General features: G+C 44.1%; 1 protein-coding gene across 3 annotated transcripts in view; it reads left to right on the forward strand.

Moving 5' to 3' along the window:
• LOC147613575 (S-adenosyl-L-methionine-dependent methyltransferases superfamily protein) overlaps positions 1–19958 on the forward strand; it is a 46524-nt gene that overhangs the window by 18602 nt on the left and 7964 nt on the right. The window contains exons 2-9 of one of the 3 annotated variants that reach the window (XM_086781574.1): positions 3964–4025; positions 4546–4597; positions 16125–16239; positions 16404–16498; positions 16587–16696; positions 16780–16894; positions 17104–17148; positions 17241–17329. In XM_086781574.1, the coding sequence (XP_086637700.1) occupies positions 3964–4025; positions 4546–4597; positions 16125–16239; positions 16404–16498; positions 16587–16696; positions 16780–16894; positions 17104–17148; positions 17241–17306 (660 nt within the window). In that variant the 3' untranslated portion in view covers positions 17307–17329. Of the gene's footprint in view, positions 1–3963; positions 4026–4545; positions 4598–16124; positions 16240–16403; positions 16499–16586; positions 16697–16779; positions 16895–17103; positions 17149–17240; positions 17433–19958 lie in introns of those variants that run through there. The other 2 variants (XM_086781573.1, XM_086781575.1) reach the window with 2 other exon arrangements.

The raw sequence follows: 19958 nt of genomic DNA on the forward strand, positions 1-19958 counted from the left end.
AGCGAGACTCAGTCTGCATAATGGAGGGGAGAACTTCCTCCCAAGTAACTGGAACAGGACGAGGAGAAGAAACAAGAGACTGAAAGTATGCATCAAACCTCTCTGGAAGTTTGGAGAGCAGCCGAATGCCGAATAGCCATGTCCTCTGTGGAGATGTCCTTGCCACAAACAGCAAGCTCATCCCGGAGATCTTTCATCTTTGAGATGAAAGCAGATAAAGATGGAAAGGCAGAAACTGATAAGTTCATAAGTTGCTTTTCCAACGCCAAAATCCGACCCGGAGACTTAATCTCATAGAGATCTGCAAAAGCCTTCCAAACTTCATGTGCAGCATGTGCTGTATGCATATGAGAGAGAACAGAATCCTAACAGTTCAACATGAGAAAGGAGAAAACGCGTCGATCATTTGACTGCCAAATATCAATCTGTGCTTGAGTCGCACCACCGGAAGCAAGGGTGGGAGGGGTGGCATTGGCCGGTGTAACAAGCCAATCCCAAAGATCCACGCCACGCAAGGCCGATTTCACCTTCACCTTCACCTTCCATAGGGTGTAGTTGGAACCATTCAACTTGGTAGACTCAGCAAACATATGAAGAGAAGTCGGTGCAGCCATCACAAAAGCTTGGGCTCAATCTCAAGAAAAAAATTGCACAAACTTTGAAGTAGGAGTGTCCTCCACAGGTACCAAGCGTGCCACCAAAGCCTGCAACACCAAAGACCCCCTTTGCAAAGGAGCAAACCCACGGGAGAGGAAAAACGCAGCAAAGGAAGCTGCTGTCCTGAAGAAAACAGGCTGCCTATGTCCCAAACTCCACGTGGAAGAGAAGAAAAACTGGTCAAACAGTACCAGAAGGCTGTGTTGATGAAGCCAAACTGAAGGGCGCAGCAACCAGCAGGTTCAGTCCAGAAAACGCAGCAAAGGAAGCTGCAGATCTGAGAGAAAACGCAGAGGCAAAGTGACCAGGTTCAGTCCAGAAAATGCAGCATGAAAGAGCTGCAGATTTGAAGGAAAAACGCAGAGAAGGAGGTGCTGAAAACAGTGCTGAATCTGGGGCAGCAAAGAGGTTGCTAAACCGGAAGCGATGATACCATGAAAGAGTGCACAGAGCGGAAGCAGAGTGGCACTAGAATGTGCTGAACTGAGAGTGCAAGAGAGAAAGAAAGAAAGAAACAAAGATATATTAACGTCTACGAGAGGCCAAAGTCGGCCTATGAGACAAAAAATAATACAACTGTGTTCTTCCGGTCATCGGAAGAAAAGAAAGAAAAGAAAAAGTGTGCATGTGTCTGGATACAATTGTGAATCATCATGGATCGGTGGAGCCCATATACAAACAATATAAGGGGGGGTGGGGATGTGGATGGAGTGCTAAGGCAAGATGCATCTCTATATGCTCAAGGGGTAGTACAAGCATGCTATGCAGATCTATGTCTAACTCCATCCAGTGCCATAAGAGGAATATAAGATATCATACATCGCCGATGCTGAGGCTGTGAATGGCGTGAGCATGTACCTTGAGTCTGAATGAAAGCGAGCTAGCCTCTCCTGTGTCTCCATGTGGTGTCTCATTCGGATAGCTGCTATCTCTCGGTGACGGAGTCGGGGTGCTCTATGTCCAGTCTGTCCAGGTCTCCTCCTGGCTCTCAATTCCTCTGCTCTCTGTGCGGTCACCCCACGTGGTACATCAGCTGGCACTGGCATAGCTCTCTGGAAGAAATCTGTGAGCTGGGACTGTCTCCCACCCCTAGTGGGAGCGGGTGTCTGGAGGAGTCTCTCTCGAGAACTATGAAGCTCTAGTAGTAGTCTGCCAAGCTGTCGCTGGTCCGAGGCCTCCATCAACTAATGTAGTGAAGAGTGCTCCTCAAACAATCCTGCATATCTATCTCTGACCCCCTGGTGGGCTCTACATCTACATACAAAGTGATCCTCAGTCTCCACCTCCTCGCGGCACAATCTGCATATCCGCTTAGCTCTGGGAACCCGTGCCGCTCTCCCAGCCTCTATCTCTAGCTGATGTGATGAGACTCGTATAGCTGGCCAATAGCAACGCGAGAGCTGTGTGGCATGTATACATCCATGTATCGCGGTCGATGTATAAACCCATCCCCTGAGATGCTCATAAAGTGGAGAGAGATGGAGAAAACTATGCTGAATATACTGAAGCAAAACAATCCCAAGCAAGAGACACAACAAGTCTCATAAGTGAGGGAGCAAAATATGTACAAGACTTAATGAACAATGAGAGGCCAACACCCACTATATATAGTAGATGTAAGCTGGCCGACTGGAGCTGCAAAACAAGCGGACTGGAGCTACTGGACAGGCCGACTGGAAAATGCCAGAAAAGCTGGGAAAAATCCCAGAAAAATACTAGAAAAAGGGGTGGCCATCCCACAAGCAAGGGCCATGCAAAAGGGACCAAATGGGCACCATAAAAGAGCAAAATCTGGGGATGAATGTGCTAACACTATCTGTTTCAGCCGACAGCCCCCTGTGTGCAGTCGACAGCCCCTGTCATACAGCCGACAGCACCCCTTCCTTGTCTTCCATGCCCTACTCCAAGTCCAACACTGCCACTTTTGCACTTTATGCTCCAAGTCTTGGTTCCAATCATCTTTTCCTTGGGTGCCCCTTCTGGACTAGCTCCTGAGAATGTCCATGGCAATTCTTGCACATGACATCTACGAGACAAAAGGTGTACAATGTGCCCACGGAACCTCATCATGGAAAAAAAAAGATAACCTAACAAAAAAAAACTAACACTTATCCCTAGGTAAATGTAGATATGTATAGATCATCATCGTCATCCTCATCATGGAGGATCACCATCCTCATCATCGTGGATACAAACTTCAAAGTGGGTGTAGAGGATATGGGGGTGTGAGTGTGGAGAGGGAGCTATCCATTGATGTGTGGTAGGGGTCCATAAAGGATGCCCAGCATTCGCGAGGGGCTGAGGAGGGCACCTAGATCTACAGGGCCGAGGAGAAGCTGGGATGAGGTAGTAGCTACAGATGCTCCGTGGTGGGTGAGGATCTCATGAATCTAGGGCTGGTGAGCTTGGGGTGCTCAAGCTCCAGGAGGATGAGGCCGTCTATCGATGCGGCGGTGTTGGTGTGGGTGGCTGATGTGGATGCATCTAGGTATATGTTCCTGGATTCATCTAGGTATATATATATATATATATGCACATGCCGTGAAGAAATCAGTGATGGATATCTGGGTAATGTCTTGTATGGGCTGGCCTTGTCTCTCAACATGTCCTCTCAACACTCCGTCTCTCTGTCGTTTGAGCACTATCAGGTACATCTTGAGCGAGAGAGAGAAAGAAAGAAAGAAAGTTGTATTAACGTGTACAAAAGGCCAAAGTGACCTATGAGACCAAAAGGTTACATCATGTCCATGAAATACATGATCATGGGTACTGGAAATAAAAATCAAAGAAAGTAATAAGAGCTGAAATGTCACATCTGATCCCTAAACAAAAAGTGTGCAGCTCTCATTTCACCTTAAAATATTCCGCATAGGACGTTGCAACATGACACCCAATGTAGTAAAGCTGGGCCGGCAGGAGAAAGTCTTGTGGTGGTGGGAGAGGATGGCTCTGATCCTCCTATAGTGACGCGGGCATGGGTGGGGACCACGAGGTCGAGGGCGTCGGGCTCTGCATAGCTCAATGGCTCTGTCTAGTGTCACTCCTCTCGACCGGGCTCCCGCATCAGCCTGAAGGTTGGGTGTAGTGGGTGAATCTGCCCTCGTCACTCTAGTCTGGAAGAAGTCGGTGAGAGCTCTGTATTGGTCCTTAAATCTCACGGTTACTATCAAATTTGCATTCCATCTGGAAGATAATGTATATTCATTACCGATATAACCTTAGTCAAGTTAAATCTTATCAGTTTTTATGTGAATTCTTGATACTTTTTACTGAAGCTATGGCATTGAACTTTTTTTGGTGTTGCAGTTGCAATCAAGATTGTCAGGCAGTCAATTTCGAATGTTGAATGAGAAACTTTACACATGCTGGTAAACACCAAACGAGGGCATTATTGTGGATTGGTGCATCATTATATTTTAAAGTAGTCTAATTTTTCCCAAGCTAGAAGTTGAAAAATATGGATTTTTTAATGCTTGTTGTTGGGACCACTTTAAGCTTGCTTTGGAGTGTACTAATGGTTTCGCAAGGCTTTGAATGGATGACAGTGTGCGGGATAGCTCGTGTTTTGAGCTACTGTAGTACAATACCAATGCATTATTACACACTTGAGACATTGTAAAACTGGATGTGAATGGGTGACAAAGCAGCCATTTGTGATTCCCATATTTTGATGTTGCCATTTTTTATTCTCCTTTTTGATTTCAAACTATAGACTTTGTTTTTCATTAATATTGATAATTTTCTCTCACCTAGAGTAGTGCATGGAATTTGTATGAAACTAATTATACTTGAGTAAAATAGTAGAATTCACGTTAATGGTGTTTACAACTGCATTCTAAACGAGCTAATTCTTATTCAGGGTGCTAAACATCTTGTTGTATTATGCAGTGGTGAGGAAGCATTCAAAATTTTCAAAGAAGACCCTATTTCATTCCAATGCGTGAGTGCAAATTCCTTCCTATTTTTAAGGAAAAGAAGTGATATACATCACATTTTTAATGTTGGCATTTAATCATTTCCAAGTTTATTCAGATTTGTCTGTATAAAGCCTCCTATATGTCATTCACACCTAACTTAATAGAAAGTTATGTATGTGCTAGGTCTAAGTTCATTTCCAAGGGAAAAAATTATGCGAATGTGATGAGATGGAATTCACTTTAAATCAATCTATACCAACCAGTTTTTAGCGGAAGGAAAAGCCTTTATTTGAAAGAACAACAAAAGATAAGTTCATGAAAATCAAAGTCGTTAGCTCATTTCTTGTGTGCTTGAAGATAGTAGACTTAAATGAACAGTTTCTAGTTGAAATGATTGGAAGTAAATAGTCTTCTGCAGAAAGGAAAAGGATTCTCTAATTGGGTGCCAAGCATAGCTCAGAACTATTCAAGCAGCTTGAACACAAAACCGTTAAACGAAAAATTGGACTAACTAAAGTATCTGTTTATCTTATGAAAAGGAGCTTAATGTTATTATGCATGCTTTGAAAAAGGGGAGGCACCAGTGTTGTGGTGTGAGATTTGATATCCAGAGTGGTTATGAAAGTATCCAATAGATCTATGACAAGTTAGACGTGATGGTGGAAGGGCTGATGGGCTGAGATGTCATAAAAGTTATATTTTGAGTTGAGCTTTGGAAAGGGAAGTACATTGAGGGATTGGACTTGTATTTGATTGGCAATGGTAAATCATATTAGTTTCACTGAATTTTGCCATGAATCATTAGAGCGCATTGAAGGTAGATGTGAATATCATAAGATAGGTGTAAACAATATAGTCTCTGCTCTGATTGGGCCTATGATGTCACTTTTTGTGCCACAACCTAAAAGCCAGATAGGTGAAGCATTTTAAGTAGGTGCAAATGATTTATTGAGGCAAAGTGATGCATCCCATGTAGGTGTTGAGGGGACGAGTCAAACGGAAGAAGTATGTTAGGAGCCATTTTCTTGTTGTCATGTTAGTTCTAGTGCCAAATGTCTAGGATACAAAAGATCATTGTGTACTTGAAGCATGGTTGACAAAACAACCCCAAAAAATGAGAAACAAAAATCTCCCAAAAAAGGGGGGAAAATGAAAACAAGAATGGATTCTAACGCCATGTCATCATGCTGCATCATAAGGCTTGTTGCATTCCGTAGAGAGAGGCACACAAAAGTGGGGAGGATCAAGTTGATAAATACACAAGTATGTAGTGTGAGTGTCACCAGCCAGGGCATTTCCCAGTATGAAATGGGTCTGGTGGATTTCGGGACGTCTAAATATTTGGAAAGTACAAGCTTTGGGAATGGGGTATTATCCTGGAATACAAAGGACCACACTCCTAATTTAGGAGAGTTGCTATTTTTGGCCCCACTCCGATGGAAATTGTCATGACCCTGTGAAAGTGGAACAACACAAGTGTGGGCATGGTGGTTGGTGAGTAAGATAAATATTTAATGATTCATATTTGGGTGCCCGGACAAATAGAAATATGTGTGGACATCCCCAAGTGTGAAGGGGGACCAAGGGATTTATTATTTTTAATGTTTCAACCTTGGGTGGCCCCTAGGCATAAGTGACCCTTAGGAAGTTTGATAAATTTTAGAAAGGGGCCACTAGGATATTTTTGGGAAAGGAGCAACTCCACTTTTGGAGGTACACGCCTCTCTCTTCTCTCTCTCTCTTGCTTTTGGAGAGAAGTCGTGCAAGCTACCTGCGTGGAGGAGAAGGAAAAAGAGTCGAGTGGCTGCATAGAGAGTTTTGCTGGTTTTCCTGCGTGGAGGGTAGCCGTACAGTACAACAGCTGTGAGAAGGCTAGTACAGACCGGTACGGGTGCTGCAGGTTCAGGCGACTACTGTGCAGGTTGGCTGGCGGCTGGTACATGCAGTAGCTACAGGCGTAGACCTGTACGGACAGGTGCAGGCTGACAAGGATAGCGCAGACCTGTACGGACAGGTGCAGGCTGACAAGGACAACCCTGTCCAGCAGGTACAGGCGGCGGAAACTGTACGGACAGTCCTGTCGAGCAGGTACAGGCTGCGCATTAGTTAGGCGGCTGCAGGTACAGTACTGTACGGGCAGGTACAGGCGGGTACAGTCCGGTGTAGTCCAGCAGTTCAGGCGGTGCATCAGTCAGGCGGCTGCAGGGAGAAAAGTACAGACAGGCTGTTGCAAGTACAGACTGGTACGGTCAGTCCCTCTAGTGCAGAACCGCGCATAAAAATTGTTAAGCTTTGAACATATCAATCTTTCTTTCTTTCCACTGGCTTATGTCTGCTGCTGCAGAGTTGTTTCATCTGGCCCTTTGTGAGAGGAAGGGTATAGCAGTTTGAAAGGTGGAAACAGAGACTGGACAGTGAATTGGTATCTAGGCTGAGTTTGAAGACATGAACATGGAACAGCCAGATGTATGCTCAAGGTTGCCCTGTTGAAATTGTCTTGGTTGATTAGAGGGAAGCACAGTGTGTTGCTTTTGTGGGACACAGATCTGTGTGTGAATCCTCTATGCTAAGAGGTCTTGAGGGCTGCCAGATTGGACATGCAGGATTCCTTTCCTTGACTGGATTTGCTGTACTCAGTTATACATTTCATTGAATTTGAATAAAGAAATACTAAAAGGGGTGCCAAGCTTTGGGGCCAACAGGTGTCGATTCCTTTCAGTTCGGGAGCATTCTAGCTCCTGTTAATTTTTTTATTTATTTGGACTACATTTGGAAGGGTGACTGCTAGTCTACCGCACTTTGGTTTCTACCAGAGGCCGGTTTCAAGGTTCCGTTGGCCGGGACCCATCATCAACTTTCTTAAGGGGGTGAGCTCGTGGTTGACTCGAGGAAAGTCATTGCTGAAAAATTCAGCAACATGTCAGACACAGAAGATGAATATTTTTATGATGAAGAGGAAGAGCAAGAGACCTCTCTTGAGAGAAACGAATCTGAGGATATTCTTGTAGGAGAAGAGGCTGCATATGATGCACAATATGAGGATGTAACACAGCCAGAAGATATGCCTAGTAAAGAGGAAGATGATGCTCAGTTTAAAAATCGTTTGGCAGGTGTAATGGATGTGTTTATGCAGCTGATTCAATGTGAGAAGTTTGCTGAATTTATGAGATCCCGTTCTGAGCCTGAAAAGAAGAAGAAAGTGCGTTCTAAGAACCCACCTCAGGGCAATAGTGGTGCCTTCCCACAGGATCCATCTTTTGGACAGTTTCCGAACATGCAACATACTTTTGGTGCCAACTCACAGAGTTCCTTTTTCGGACAGCCATCTATTCCACAGCAGTCTATGCATCCAGGCTATTTTGGTGGTGGCTCTGTGTTCCAATCCGTGACTGGGGGTTATCCTTAGGGAGGCATGGGTATTCCAGGGAATTTTGGAGCTAGTTTTCGGCCTGGTATGCAAGGGAATATGTATGGTGGTATGCAGTCCGGAATACAAGGAAACATGTTTGGGGGCATGCAGCCCGGAATGCAAGGAAACATGTATGGGGGCATGCAGCCTGGTATGCATAGTGGTATGTTTGGAAACATGGCTGGAATGTATGGAATGCCAGGTGTGGGAATTGGTAATGTTGACCCTATGATGGGCATGAATGCTGGGGGTAGCAATCTTGTGAAGCCACTTCCTTACGATAATCTAACGCCTATGGGTAAGGCGAAGGATTATAAGGAAGGGGGAGCTACTGTGAAATTTGACACGTTCAGTGGGGCCAAAGATAAGCTAAAGGCACTTACCTTTTTACAACAGTTTGATGCTGCTTTTTTTGGTTGTAATTACACGGAATCCTCTAAGGTGAGAAAAGCTGCGACTTTTCTCAAGGGCAATGCATTTCAGTGGTGGTTCACTCTTCTTTTATAGGGCGTAGCACCATCTACTTGGGTACAGTTTAAGTAGGTGTTCTCTTCCGTATGGCTCACATCTACTTTTGAGGTGGCTGTAATGACAGCATGGCACAAGTTGGATGCATCAAAGTGTGAAAATCTTGAGGATTATAATAAGAAGTTTTGGGAAGCTCTACTCCTAGTTACTTCTTATCGTGCAGTGCCTTTGTCTGAGCAGGTGGAGAAGTATTGTTGTGGGCTGCCCAAGGAAGTGCGTGACTATTGCATAAAGACTCGAGTAACAAATATGTCACAGATGATAGAGAATGCTATGACAGCAAATGCGTTACTCACTGGGGTCTCATCTGGATTTAAAGGAAGTAAAAGCTCAAGCAAGAGATCTGAAAAGTTAGGGCATGCTTCACGTGATACAAAAGGGTCTACAGAGAAGCGGTATAAGAAGTTACCAATGCCCAAGAGAACTCTTGAGGAGAGACAGGCTTTGATGGATGCTCGGAAATGTTTTTACTGTACAGAAGAGGGACATATGTCTTTTAATTGTCCCAAGCGTAAGTCCCAAAAGGACTCTGACACTAAAGGGGAGCCCAAGTCTAAGAAACAAAAACCTCATGCAGGGTTAGTTCCTGATCTTGTTGGGGAATAGCCAGGTGGTGAAGAGATTGAGTTGTGCAGGGCATGGGGCAAAGTGAGAGATCAAAATGCCTTGATTTTCTTTGACACAGGTACTAGAGCCAACTTTATTTCACCGGATTTGGCTGGCCGATTGGGGATCCGTGCTGCAGAGGAGATGGGGCCTTTGTATGAGGCGAATATGGCTTGTCTTGGGTATGCAGAACCCGTTACTCCTATTATTGGGAAGCTCAGGCTTCACGTGCAGGGTTATGTGGACAGTGAGGAGTTTTTCATCATGCCACTTGATGGATGTGATGTTTTGTTGGGTATGCCATGGTGCCATAGAGTACATGCGGTGGTGGATACATACAATAGGAAGATTACTTTGACTCATAGAGGGAAAGAACATATTTTGGATGTAAAGCTAAAAGGGGAATCTGTTCCTATTGTATCAGCTTCGGCAATTTCATCAGTAATGAAAAAGCATCTTTCTGCGTGCTTGATTGTTGTAAAGGATGCAAAAGATGATGAGTCTAAATCTAATCTGTCCATATTAGATAAAGACAGGACTGATTTCTTACGTGAGTTCCACGATTGTTTTTCCGAGTCATTGCCAGGAGAGCTTCCTTCGGAAAGGCCAGAAGATCATGCTATTGATCTAATTAAGGATAGTACTCCACCAAATCGACCGCCGTACCGTGTTAGTGCAACCCAACAAGAAGAAATTATGAGTCAGGTACAGGAGCTGTTGAATAAAGGGTTGATCCAGCCTAGCTCATCACCCTTTTGCCCACCTGTACTCTTAGTGCAAAAGAAAGATGGTTCTTGGCGCATGTGCATCGATTACAGGGCGCTGAACAAGAATACCGTCAAGAATCGATTCCCTATTCCGAGGATCGATGACATATTGGACCGCTTACAGGGTTCCATAGTCTTTAGTTGGATAGACTTGAAAAGCGGGTATCATCAGATACGCATTAGACCCGAGGATGTGCACAAGATAGCATTTCGGACCACCTTAGGGTTATATGAGTTCTTGGTTATGCCCTTTGGTTTGACAAATGCACCTGCCACATTTAACAGAATGATGGATAGGATTTTCTGGCCTCATAGAGCGTTTGTGGGCACATTCTTTGATGATATGATTGTGCATTCACACACTGAGGAGGAGCATAGGAAGCATTTGGCCATTGTGTTTGAAGAACTCCGGAAGCATAGGCTGGTCATTAATGGCAAGAAGAGTGAGTTCTTCTTGGAAGAGATACACTTCTTGGGGCATATTGTGTCTAAGCATGGAGTCCGTATGGATCTTTGGGTGCCCGGACAAATAGAAATATGTGTGGACATCCCCAAGTGTGAAGGGGGACCAAGGGATTTATTATTTTTAATGTTTCAACCTTGGGTGGCCCCTAGGCATAAGTGACCCTTAGGAAGTTTGATAAATTTTAGAAAGGGGCCACTAGGATATTTTTGGGAAAGGGGCAACTCCACTTTTGGAGGTACACGCCTCTCTCTTCTCTCTCTCTTGCTTTTGGAGAGAAGTCGTGCAAGCTACCTGCGTGGAGGAGAAGGAAAAAGAGTCGAGTGGCTGCATAGAGAGTTTTGCTGGTTTTCCTGCGTGGAGGGTAGCCATACAGTACAACAGCTGTGAGAAGGCTAGTACAGACCGGTACGGGTGCTGCAGGTTCAGGCGACTACTGTGCAGGTTGGCTGGCGGCTGGTACAGGCAGTAGCTGCAGGCGTAGACCTGTACGGTCAGGTGCATGCTGACAAGGACAATCCTGTCCAGCAGGTACAGGCGGCGGAAACTGTACAGACAGTCCTATCCAGTAGGTACAGGCGGCAGAAACTGTACGGACAGTCCTGTCCAGCAGGTACAGGCAGCACATCAGTCAGGCGATTGCAGGTACAGTACTGTACGGACAGGTACATGCGGGTACAATCCGGTGTAGTCCAACAGTTCAGGCGGTGCATTAGTCAGGCGGCTGCAGGGAGAAAAGTACAGACAGGCTGTTGCAAGTACAGACTGGTACGGTCAGTCCCTCTAGTGCAGAACCACGCATAAAAATTGGTAAGCTCTGAACATATCAATCTTTCTTTCTTTCCACTGGCTTATGTCTGCTCTGCAGAGTTGTTTCATCTGGCCCTTTGTGAGAGGAAGGGTATAGCAGTTTGAAAGGTGGAAACAGAGACTGGACAGTGAATTGGTATCTAGGCTGAGTTTGAAGCCATGAACATGGAACAGCCAGATGTGTGCTCAAGGCTGCCTTGTTGAAATTGTCTTGGTTGATTAGAGGGAAGCACAGTGTGTTGCTTTTGTGGGACACAGATCTGTGTGTGAATCCTCTATGCTAAGAGGTCTTGAGGGCTGCCTGATTGGACATGCAGGATTACTTTCCTTGACTGGATTTGCTGTACTCAGTTATACATTTCATTGAATTTGAATAGAGAAATACCGAAAGGGGCGCCAAGCTTTGGGGCCAACAGGTGTCGATTTCCTTTCAGTTCGAGAGCATTCTAGCTCCTGTGAAAGGGATGCTGACCCAACAATCATTATGGGCATTTTGAGGGGGGACGTGATATTAACTAAACCTCAAGACATCTTCTTCTACCCCTTGCATCCTATAGTCCTCAACCTCTGCAGTTGGTGTCGTGTGTTACAAAATTTTGACATCTTGGACAACAGTGTCGACAAACTCGATCTGTTTGTTCCAGATGGCATACCAACAATGCCAGCCAACTACGAGGTGGTGGCTAATACTTATCAATGGGTAATTAGTCATGGGTGGCTAGAAGTATACAATACTCGCCAACATTTAAATCTTTGTGAGTCCACCTTATTTCACCCAGTTGGCATACTTAATCTCTATACTAATATACACTATCTATTTGGACTACAATTGGAAGGGTGACTGCTAGTCTACCGCACTTTGGTTTCTACCAGAGGCCGGTTTCAAGAAGGGGGTATGTCATGACCCTCTGAAAGTGGAACAGCACAAGTGTGGGCATGGTGGTTGGTGAGCAAGATAAATATTTAATGATTCATATTTGGGTGCTCGGACAAATAGAAGTATGTGTGGACATCCCCAATTGTGAAGGGGGACCAAGGGATTTATTATTTTTAATGTTTCAACCTTGGGTGGCCCCTAGGCATAAATGACCCTTAGGAAGTTTGATAAATTTTAGAAAGGGGCCACTAGGATATTTTTGGGAAAGGGGCAACTCCACTTTTGGAGGTACACGCCTCTCTCTTCTCTCTCTCTTGCTTTTGGAGAGAAGTCGTGCAAGCTACCTGCGTGGAGGAGAAGGAAAAAGAGTTGACTGGCTGCATAGAGAGTTCTGCTGGTTTTCCTGCGTGGAGGGTAGCCGCACAGTACAACAGCTGTGAGAAGGCTAGTACAGACCGGTACGGGTGCTGCAGGTTCAGGTGACTACTGAACAGGTTGGCTGGCGGTTGGTACAAGCAGTAGCTGCAGGCGTAGACCTGTACGGACAGGTGCAGGCTGACAAGGACAACCTTGTCCAGCATGTACCGGCGGCGAAAACTGTACGGACAGTCTTGTCCAGTAGGTACATGCGGCGGAAACTGTACGGACAGTCCTGTCCAGCAGGTACAGGCGGCGCATCAGTTAGGCGGTTGCAGGTACAGTAATGTATGGATAGGTATAGGCGGGTACAGTCCAGTGTCGTCCAGCAGTTCAGGCGGTGCATCAATCACGCGGTTGCAGGGAGAAAAGTACAGACAGGCTGTTGCATGTACAGACTGGTACGGTCAGTCCCTCTAGTGCAGAACCGCGCATAAAAATTGGTAAGCTCTGAACATATCAATCTTTCTTTCTTTCCACTGGCTTATGTCTGCTGCAGAGTTGTTTCATCTGGCCCTTTGTGAGAGGAAGGGTATAGTAGTTTGAAAGGTGGAAACAGAGACTGGACAGTGAATTGGTGTCTAGGTTGAGTTTGAAGCCATGAACATGGAACAGCCAGATGTATGCTCAAGGCTGCCTTGTTGAAATTGTCTTGGTTGATTAGAGGGAAGCACAGTGTGTTGCTTTTGTGGGACACAGATTTGTGTGTGAATCCTCTATGCTAAGAGGTCTTGAGGGCTGCCAGATTGGACATGCAGGATTACTTTCCTTGACTGGCTTTGTTGTACTCAATTATACATTTCATTGAATTTGAATAAAGAAATACCGAAAGGGGCGCCAAGCTTTGGGGCCAACAGGTGTCGATTTCCTTTCAGTTTGAGAGCATTCTAGCTCCTGTTAATTTTGTTATTTATTTGGACTACAATTGGAAGGGTGACTGCTAGTCTACCGCACTTTGGTTTCTACCAGAGGCCGGTTTCAGAAATTTTGTTTGCGTGATTACGTCTGGAATTGAGGAGATACCAAGAGTTGGCAAAGTGCCTATGACAGAATGTCCACCAGTTGGGATATTTTTAGAGAGCAAGTTTATGGAAGGACCCGAGAAACCGAGGGATATTGAAGGAAATTAGGGAATTGGGAGAAATTGGGGGTATGGGCAATTCTAGAAAATTGGGAAAATTAGGGAAATGAGAGAAATTGGGGGATTTTGGAAAAATTGCGGGATATTGGAAGAATTGGAGGAAATTGGGCCAACTTGGGAAACTTGAAAAATCTATACAATTTGGGAGAAATTTAGATTTAGGAAAAGTTTAGAAGAACTAAGAGAAAATTGGAAAATTTGGGACGGAATCGACAATAGACACAACGTATGGATTGCTAGAACATAAGGGACAATTTTTTTCTTCATTTTCATCCATATTGGAAAAGTTTTTTTTTTCGTACTTGTACTCAATGCACGGTACAGTACGATACATACTTTACAGGTCATACGAATCCGTATAGTATGGTACACATTGTACGGATTGTTAGAATTCGTAGGAGTACAGAATGCAACTATGTAGCCAACTAAAGCACAACATGCATTCGTTGTGCATTCTTTCCATCTCTTCTTCAAAGAGTGAAAGTACATGAAGTCACTGGTCTTTAGGATCATAAAGAAATGAGAAATCCTGCATTGTGCTTGTAGCATGTACAAATAAACCTGTTAGAGTACAGGAATACCACACTGCAAATTTGCTAGGAGAAAAAACAAATAAGACTTGTATGCTCACCATAGTAATTTGCTAAGTCAAATGGAAACAGTTATCCAAGAAATATGCTTGGATCAAATACATATGATACACCAAATCCCATTTCCAAGCACATATGAATTATCACCTTCCTTGACATACTAGGATCAAAGATAAATTCTCTATCTGCTACATATAATAAAGATCCAAGTCCAGCATAACTTGAGCCAAAGAAGGAATAGGCTAAACCAAAGAGAGAAACGTCCAACATCCCAAATGTATCCTTGAGATGAGGATTGATTGCTTCAATGGATGTTGGTCCGCTTGAAATGAGGATTCAATCAACAGTTAATTTGATGAAAGGCTCTCCATAGCTCAAGAAATGGCTATGATTGGCATGTGAAAGGACATAATCATCCTCCATAACTTCAAGAACAAAGGTATGATAGATGGGATGTGAGAAATTTCGCACTCATTCATTACATGTGTGGCAAACCTACTGCCCAAAGGCATCACACAGTGCATATGCATGGTCATCATGGAAATAAAAAAGATACATATCCACATTATCATGTATAAAATCCACAAGGTACACATCAATGCATGTATCATCACTTTCTCCATCAAAACGTGATCAATGAGATAACCAGAACCACATGCATCATCACTGTGATTATCATCGAGAGCATCACCATGAATGGCATGACTATAATCATCATTCTCACTATCATGACTATAAGCTCCATCATCATCACCATGATGAAAATCATGTATCATCATCCATGCAATGCACTCTGAGTCCACAAGAGAATGGCCTGAAGTACATGGCCACTTGCAAAATCTAGTATCATGGTGAGCGCTATCCGTATGAGATAAAAAAATACCACCCCTAGGATGATAAGAAGGCTGCAAATAATTGTCGTCAACATTTGCAAGGTAACTTTCTTCATTCCTATGATGATCAGCACTATGAGTATCATGATCAGAAGCATCATCATCACTATGATTTCACATCCCACCAGCCTTTAACCCTTGTGATCTTCTGTCTCTTGAAGTTCTAGAAATCATTCTTGACATTTCAGATTTGAGTAAAGGAATTGTTGAATCTACCTTCTTGTTGCTTTTGTAGATTGTCCATCCTCTGTTCCAAAGCAGTTTGACCTTGTGACAAATGAGTTCGCTGTTGTAAGATGACTGCAAGAGTTTCCTTGATATCATCATCACGGGCGATCAAGTGACATCAATTAGTGTCAATAAAGTCAATTGACCATTAGTTAGGCTAATTAGTAATTGATAATGTGATTTAGAAGATGATCTCCTTCTGGCCTTGGGAGAGGGACTTTCTTCTAGCATGTCATGTCTGACAGGATCAATCAACAGAATAAATTTTTGTTACCTGGCAAGAGGGCACACGTTCAGAGCAGCACACGTGTAAGCTGACTAGGAGGACAATTGAAGAGTCCTAAAATGGAAATAATTGTTTTCAATGACTGAATGGCATGCAAATGTATAGTTGAAGCCCTTTCTATGTACATAGGCCAACTCTAATGTTTATTTTAATAGGATAAATGGACCTGCCCAGATGACACGTGGAATGCTATAATTGAATCCCACAATATCTATCAAAATAGAACTGTAAATGAAAACTGCCTACAACTTAACCCCTTACTAACAAAATAGGTGTTCACGGCTATAATTAGCTGCTCCATCATTTTACTAACGTTACAATGTATTTGCATTTATTAAGATTTTCTCTTCTCTTTTTTTGTCCACTTGAATTTGTACTTCCCATTGATGTTGTTTCCTTTCAAGTGTATGGTAACTGTATTTGGGCAGATGAAAGTAGATTCTTAGTCATGCTTTGCTTTCGTGGATTATGCGTTGAGCTTGTTTTCAGAAGAAGAATAACCTTGTTTCCCCGTAGTAACTAGAAAAGTTGTCAGTATCATGCAGGTTATCAAGAGCAAATGTCTCGATGGCCAAGCCAGCCATTGGATGCCATTATTGACTGGCTAAAAAAAAGGAGTACAGATTTAGTTGTAGCAGATTTTGGATGTGGTAAGTTTTTAAGCTGATATTCTGCGCAATGTCATGCTGAAGAAGGAAAGAAAAGGTAGATTAGCTTTGTAGCTCAACACGGAGAACAGGGTTGGGTTGAATGTGGTACTGGCCTTCTTATTCAGGTTGATGGTTTTCTAATTTATCTTCCTCTCTGTTCAAAGGAGACGGGAAATTGTCAAAAAAAGTCAAAAACCAAGTTTTCTCTTTGGACCTTGTTGCATCTGATGCAACAATAATTGCTTGCAATATGGCACATGTAAGCATTCCTTATAGTCACCATGGAGAACTAACCTTTCATGGGAGGGCATTATCTGAATTGTTTGAGGTCCCTTTTTTTTTCCCAGCAGACACCCTTGAAGACCCAGTCAGTTGATGTTACTGTGTTTTGCCTCTCACTAATGGGAACAGACTACTCAAGCTTTCTAGTTGAAGCACACCGAGTTTTGAAGTCAAGGTATCCCTTTTTTTTTTCAGAGTTTGTCTTTCTTTCTAGCAATATAATCCCTTGTGTGAAATTTATCAGTAATTTTCTCTCAGGGGCTCGCTGTTGATAGCTGAAGTCAGGAGTCGGTTCAATCCAAATAATGGTGGTGCTGATCCTACACATTTCATAAAGGCCCTAAATACGTTAGGGTTTTCACTTGTCTCCAAGGTCTGATAGTCTATTAGATGTCTTTTTTCATGGGATTTTTTTATATAGTGGAATTCAGACAAAAGCAAAAAAAAGGGGTGGTGGGTCAGTCCCAATGGGAGGCCGTGGGTTTGACCCCTGCTCGCACCAGTGAGTGACATGCTTTTCATGGGAGTTTTCTATGCGATCTTCAACAAGAGAAGATGTAAATATGTGTTTCCTCTGTGCAGGACTTCTCTAATAAGCTATTTGTCATGTTCGAATTTCTAAAACAGGTAAGGACCTCTTTGATGCCATACGAGTATATTGATGCGATAGAACTGCTGAAACAGCCTTGCAATGACATTTCGGTGTGTTATTTTTGCAGGACCAAAAAAGGGCCACCGAATGCAGGTGGCCGACACTAAAACCTTGCATGTACAAACGAAGGTGAAATGGCCTTATTTCTACATAAAAGTAAGCACATGTGATCAGTACCATGCCATTGATAATGGTGTAGCATTCTACATTTGGACAGGAGTTGGTTGTTTCTATTAATAGAGAACATGCGTCGCAAAAATGTTTGAACATGCCTCCAGGCCAAGACAGTATTTTCCTTTTCAAATACCTGTGTATAAGCATACCTTCCCCATCCTGTGTGTGGGTGAGAGAGAGAGAGAGAGAGAGAGAGAGAGAGAGTTATATTAATGTCTTCAAAAGACCCAAAAGGGTCTATGAGACCAAAATGATGTATACATAGTGTCCATGAAATCTTGTCGTGGATGAAAAAAGAAAAAGCAACAATAAACTGAAAACTGAAAGCTAAGATCTCCAACTCTGAGATTATACAAAGATGAAAAATCTGGATCCTACTATGCCAGGTATAGGGTACAATTAGTGATGGGATATGGGAGAGCTGAATAAGAACAGTCAATTAACCCTGTATGCTGGGCAAGGGCCTATCCCAGGATGTCCATCATGGGTGATACAAGAAGGTTAGGGATGTTGATAGTCTACGCTGAGGACCAGGCCGCGATGGTGGGCCAGGATCTCCTAAATCTGGGGCTGATGAGCTGGGGGTGGCCAGGGTCCCCGACAGGACGAGGGCGGGTAGCTCTCTGGAGTGTGCGTGCCCGATCTGATGTGACTCCCATGGGCCTGCTGCGAGGGGGACACTGTAGTATAGGCTCCCGTATCCACTGGTGGGCTCTGGTGCCTCCCTATCCTCCCCTCTAGTCGGGAAAAAACTGGTGATGGTAAGCTGAGAGGAGTCTTGGGGGCAAGGATCTCTGAGTAGTGACTCTCTGTGTCAGATAAGCTCTAGTAGGAAGAGTCCAAGGCACCTCTGATCTGGGATAAGGGTCCACAGCCCTCTCTGAATAGATAGTGAAATCTCCCTCTGATCTCATAATAGATAGGGCACTGGTAAACATAGTGTTCCTTTGACTCAACCCCCGTTTGACAGAGTCTACATGTCCTGTCCTCTTTGGGTATCCGTTCAGCTCTGCCAGTCTCTATCCTCGGTCTATGGGATGATACCCTAAGCTGGCCAATGGCTATCCTCATAGCATGGGACATAAAGACATCGAGATAACTTGGTCTCCGTATGAAACCATCTGCTGTGAATCTCAAGAAATGATCTTTGTAGTACTGCATCTTGGTAGGCAATGGGCCTACTGGTGTAATCCATGTGTTACATGTGTAGATCGTATTGGATCACCGAGTTCCTGTCCTCGTGTGTAAGCCTGATGTATGGGGAGTCTGGATCACATTGAAATGGAGGGAGCCAGTTCATCTGCAGTCCATGTGCGTGAAACCAAGTGAGTACTGTGCCATTTCAGGATGAATGCTCTCCTCTGGCAGATATCTGTTGTGATGTAGTGCAAGTCGGGGCAATTGAACTGACTATCCAAGTGAGCCATCTCCTGCACCCTTTTTATACAAGTGAGTGTCTGGAACAGGGCCTCCATCAACATAGGAGCCACAACAAACTCTTCATGGATGATCTGGTGGGGGACAGATGGTTTGCTGCGTATCATCTGTGATAACATCGTGATCTGAGGATGCTCTATCCGTTGCCAATCTGTTGGGGATAAATTTGGTGCCCAGAAGGGAGCTGCATATGGTGACTAGGGTGTCAAAAAGCCAACCCTTTGTCCTCGGCTCCTGAAAATGCACCTAGAAACACTGCCTCTCCAATAGGGCTAGAGCTGCATATCCTTTAGTGACTCTATCTTGTGCTGCTAGAGAAGCGTGGACTAGTGAAGGTAGCTCCGAGATAGACATATGAGTGCACCACCTCAAGCTTGCTACCCATGTAAGTGATCTTTGTATGGCTTGCAACTGGGTAGGAGGTGTAATTCACCTCGTTGGATGTGAGCATGTATTGGGCACCATCTTGTAAATAACAATCACTTAAATACTTAATGAAATGGAAGCATCACAAGACTAAGACAATGCTGAAAATGAAAATTGCTCAATGACAACACATTGGGGCTGGAACCCAGGCCGACACAACCCAACACCCCCCCCCCTCCTCTCAATATTGAGTATATTATTGGAGTATTTTATTGGTACAATGTTCCACAACTATGATAGCCAAATTTGCCATAAACAAGAAATGAATACAATTACCAACAAGTAGTTAGAGCAAAATTCCGTTGATGTAGATGAATTTCAGCAATCCTCACCTCTCACACTGGAGTGAAGCAGCCATGAACCTGGTGTTCCCGGTCCACGCACGACATTGGCGTGCCCATACTAGCACCTGGGTTGCAACCTTGTGGTGAACGAAAGGCTGAAAATGAAGTTCTGGCATCGGAGGAACCGAGGGTTTACTTACTTTGACGAGGAGTTGGTGACTGCTTTACCTTGGTTGGTGACCGAGGGTTTGTTTTCTTTATTGAGCACTTGGTGATTGCTTTGCTCTGGTTGATGACCGAGAGCTTGTATTGCTTTGTTTTTCACCGATTTGAATAAATCTGGTGCTAGCAGAGGAGTGGAACTCCCGAGCACCCGCATCTTGTACAAGAGAATACTCTGTTGGTAATAAAGATACCTCAGGGGCAGCTGGCCCAACTTCAGCCCCTGGTGTTGTGTCATGTGC

This window comes from Cibotium barometz, chromosome 43 (assembly GCF_041138505.1).
Source record: "Cibotium barometz isolate CiBa-2024 chromosome 43, ASM4113850v1, whole genome shotgun sequence".
NCBI lineage: Eukaryota > Viridiplantae > Streptophyta > Polypodiopsida > Cyatheales > Cibotiaceae > Cibotium > Cibotium barometz.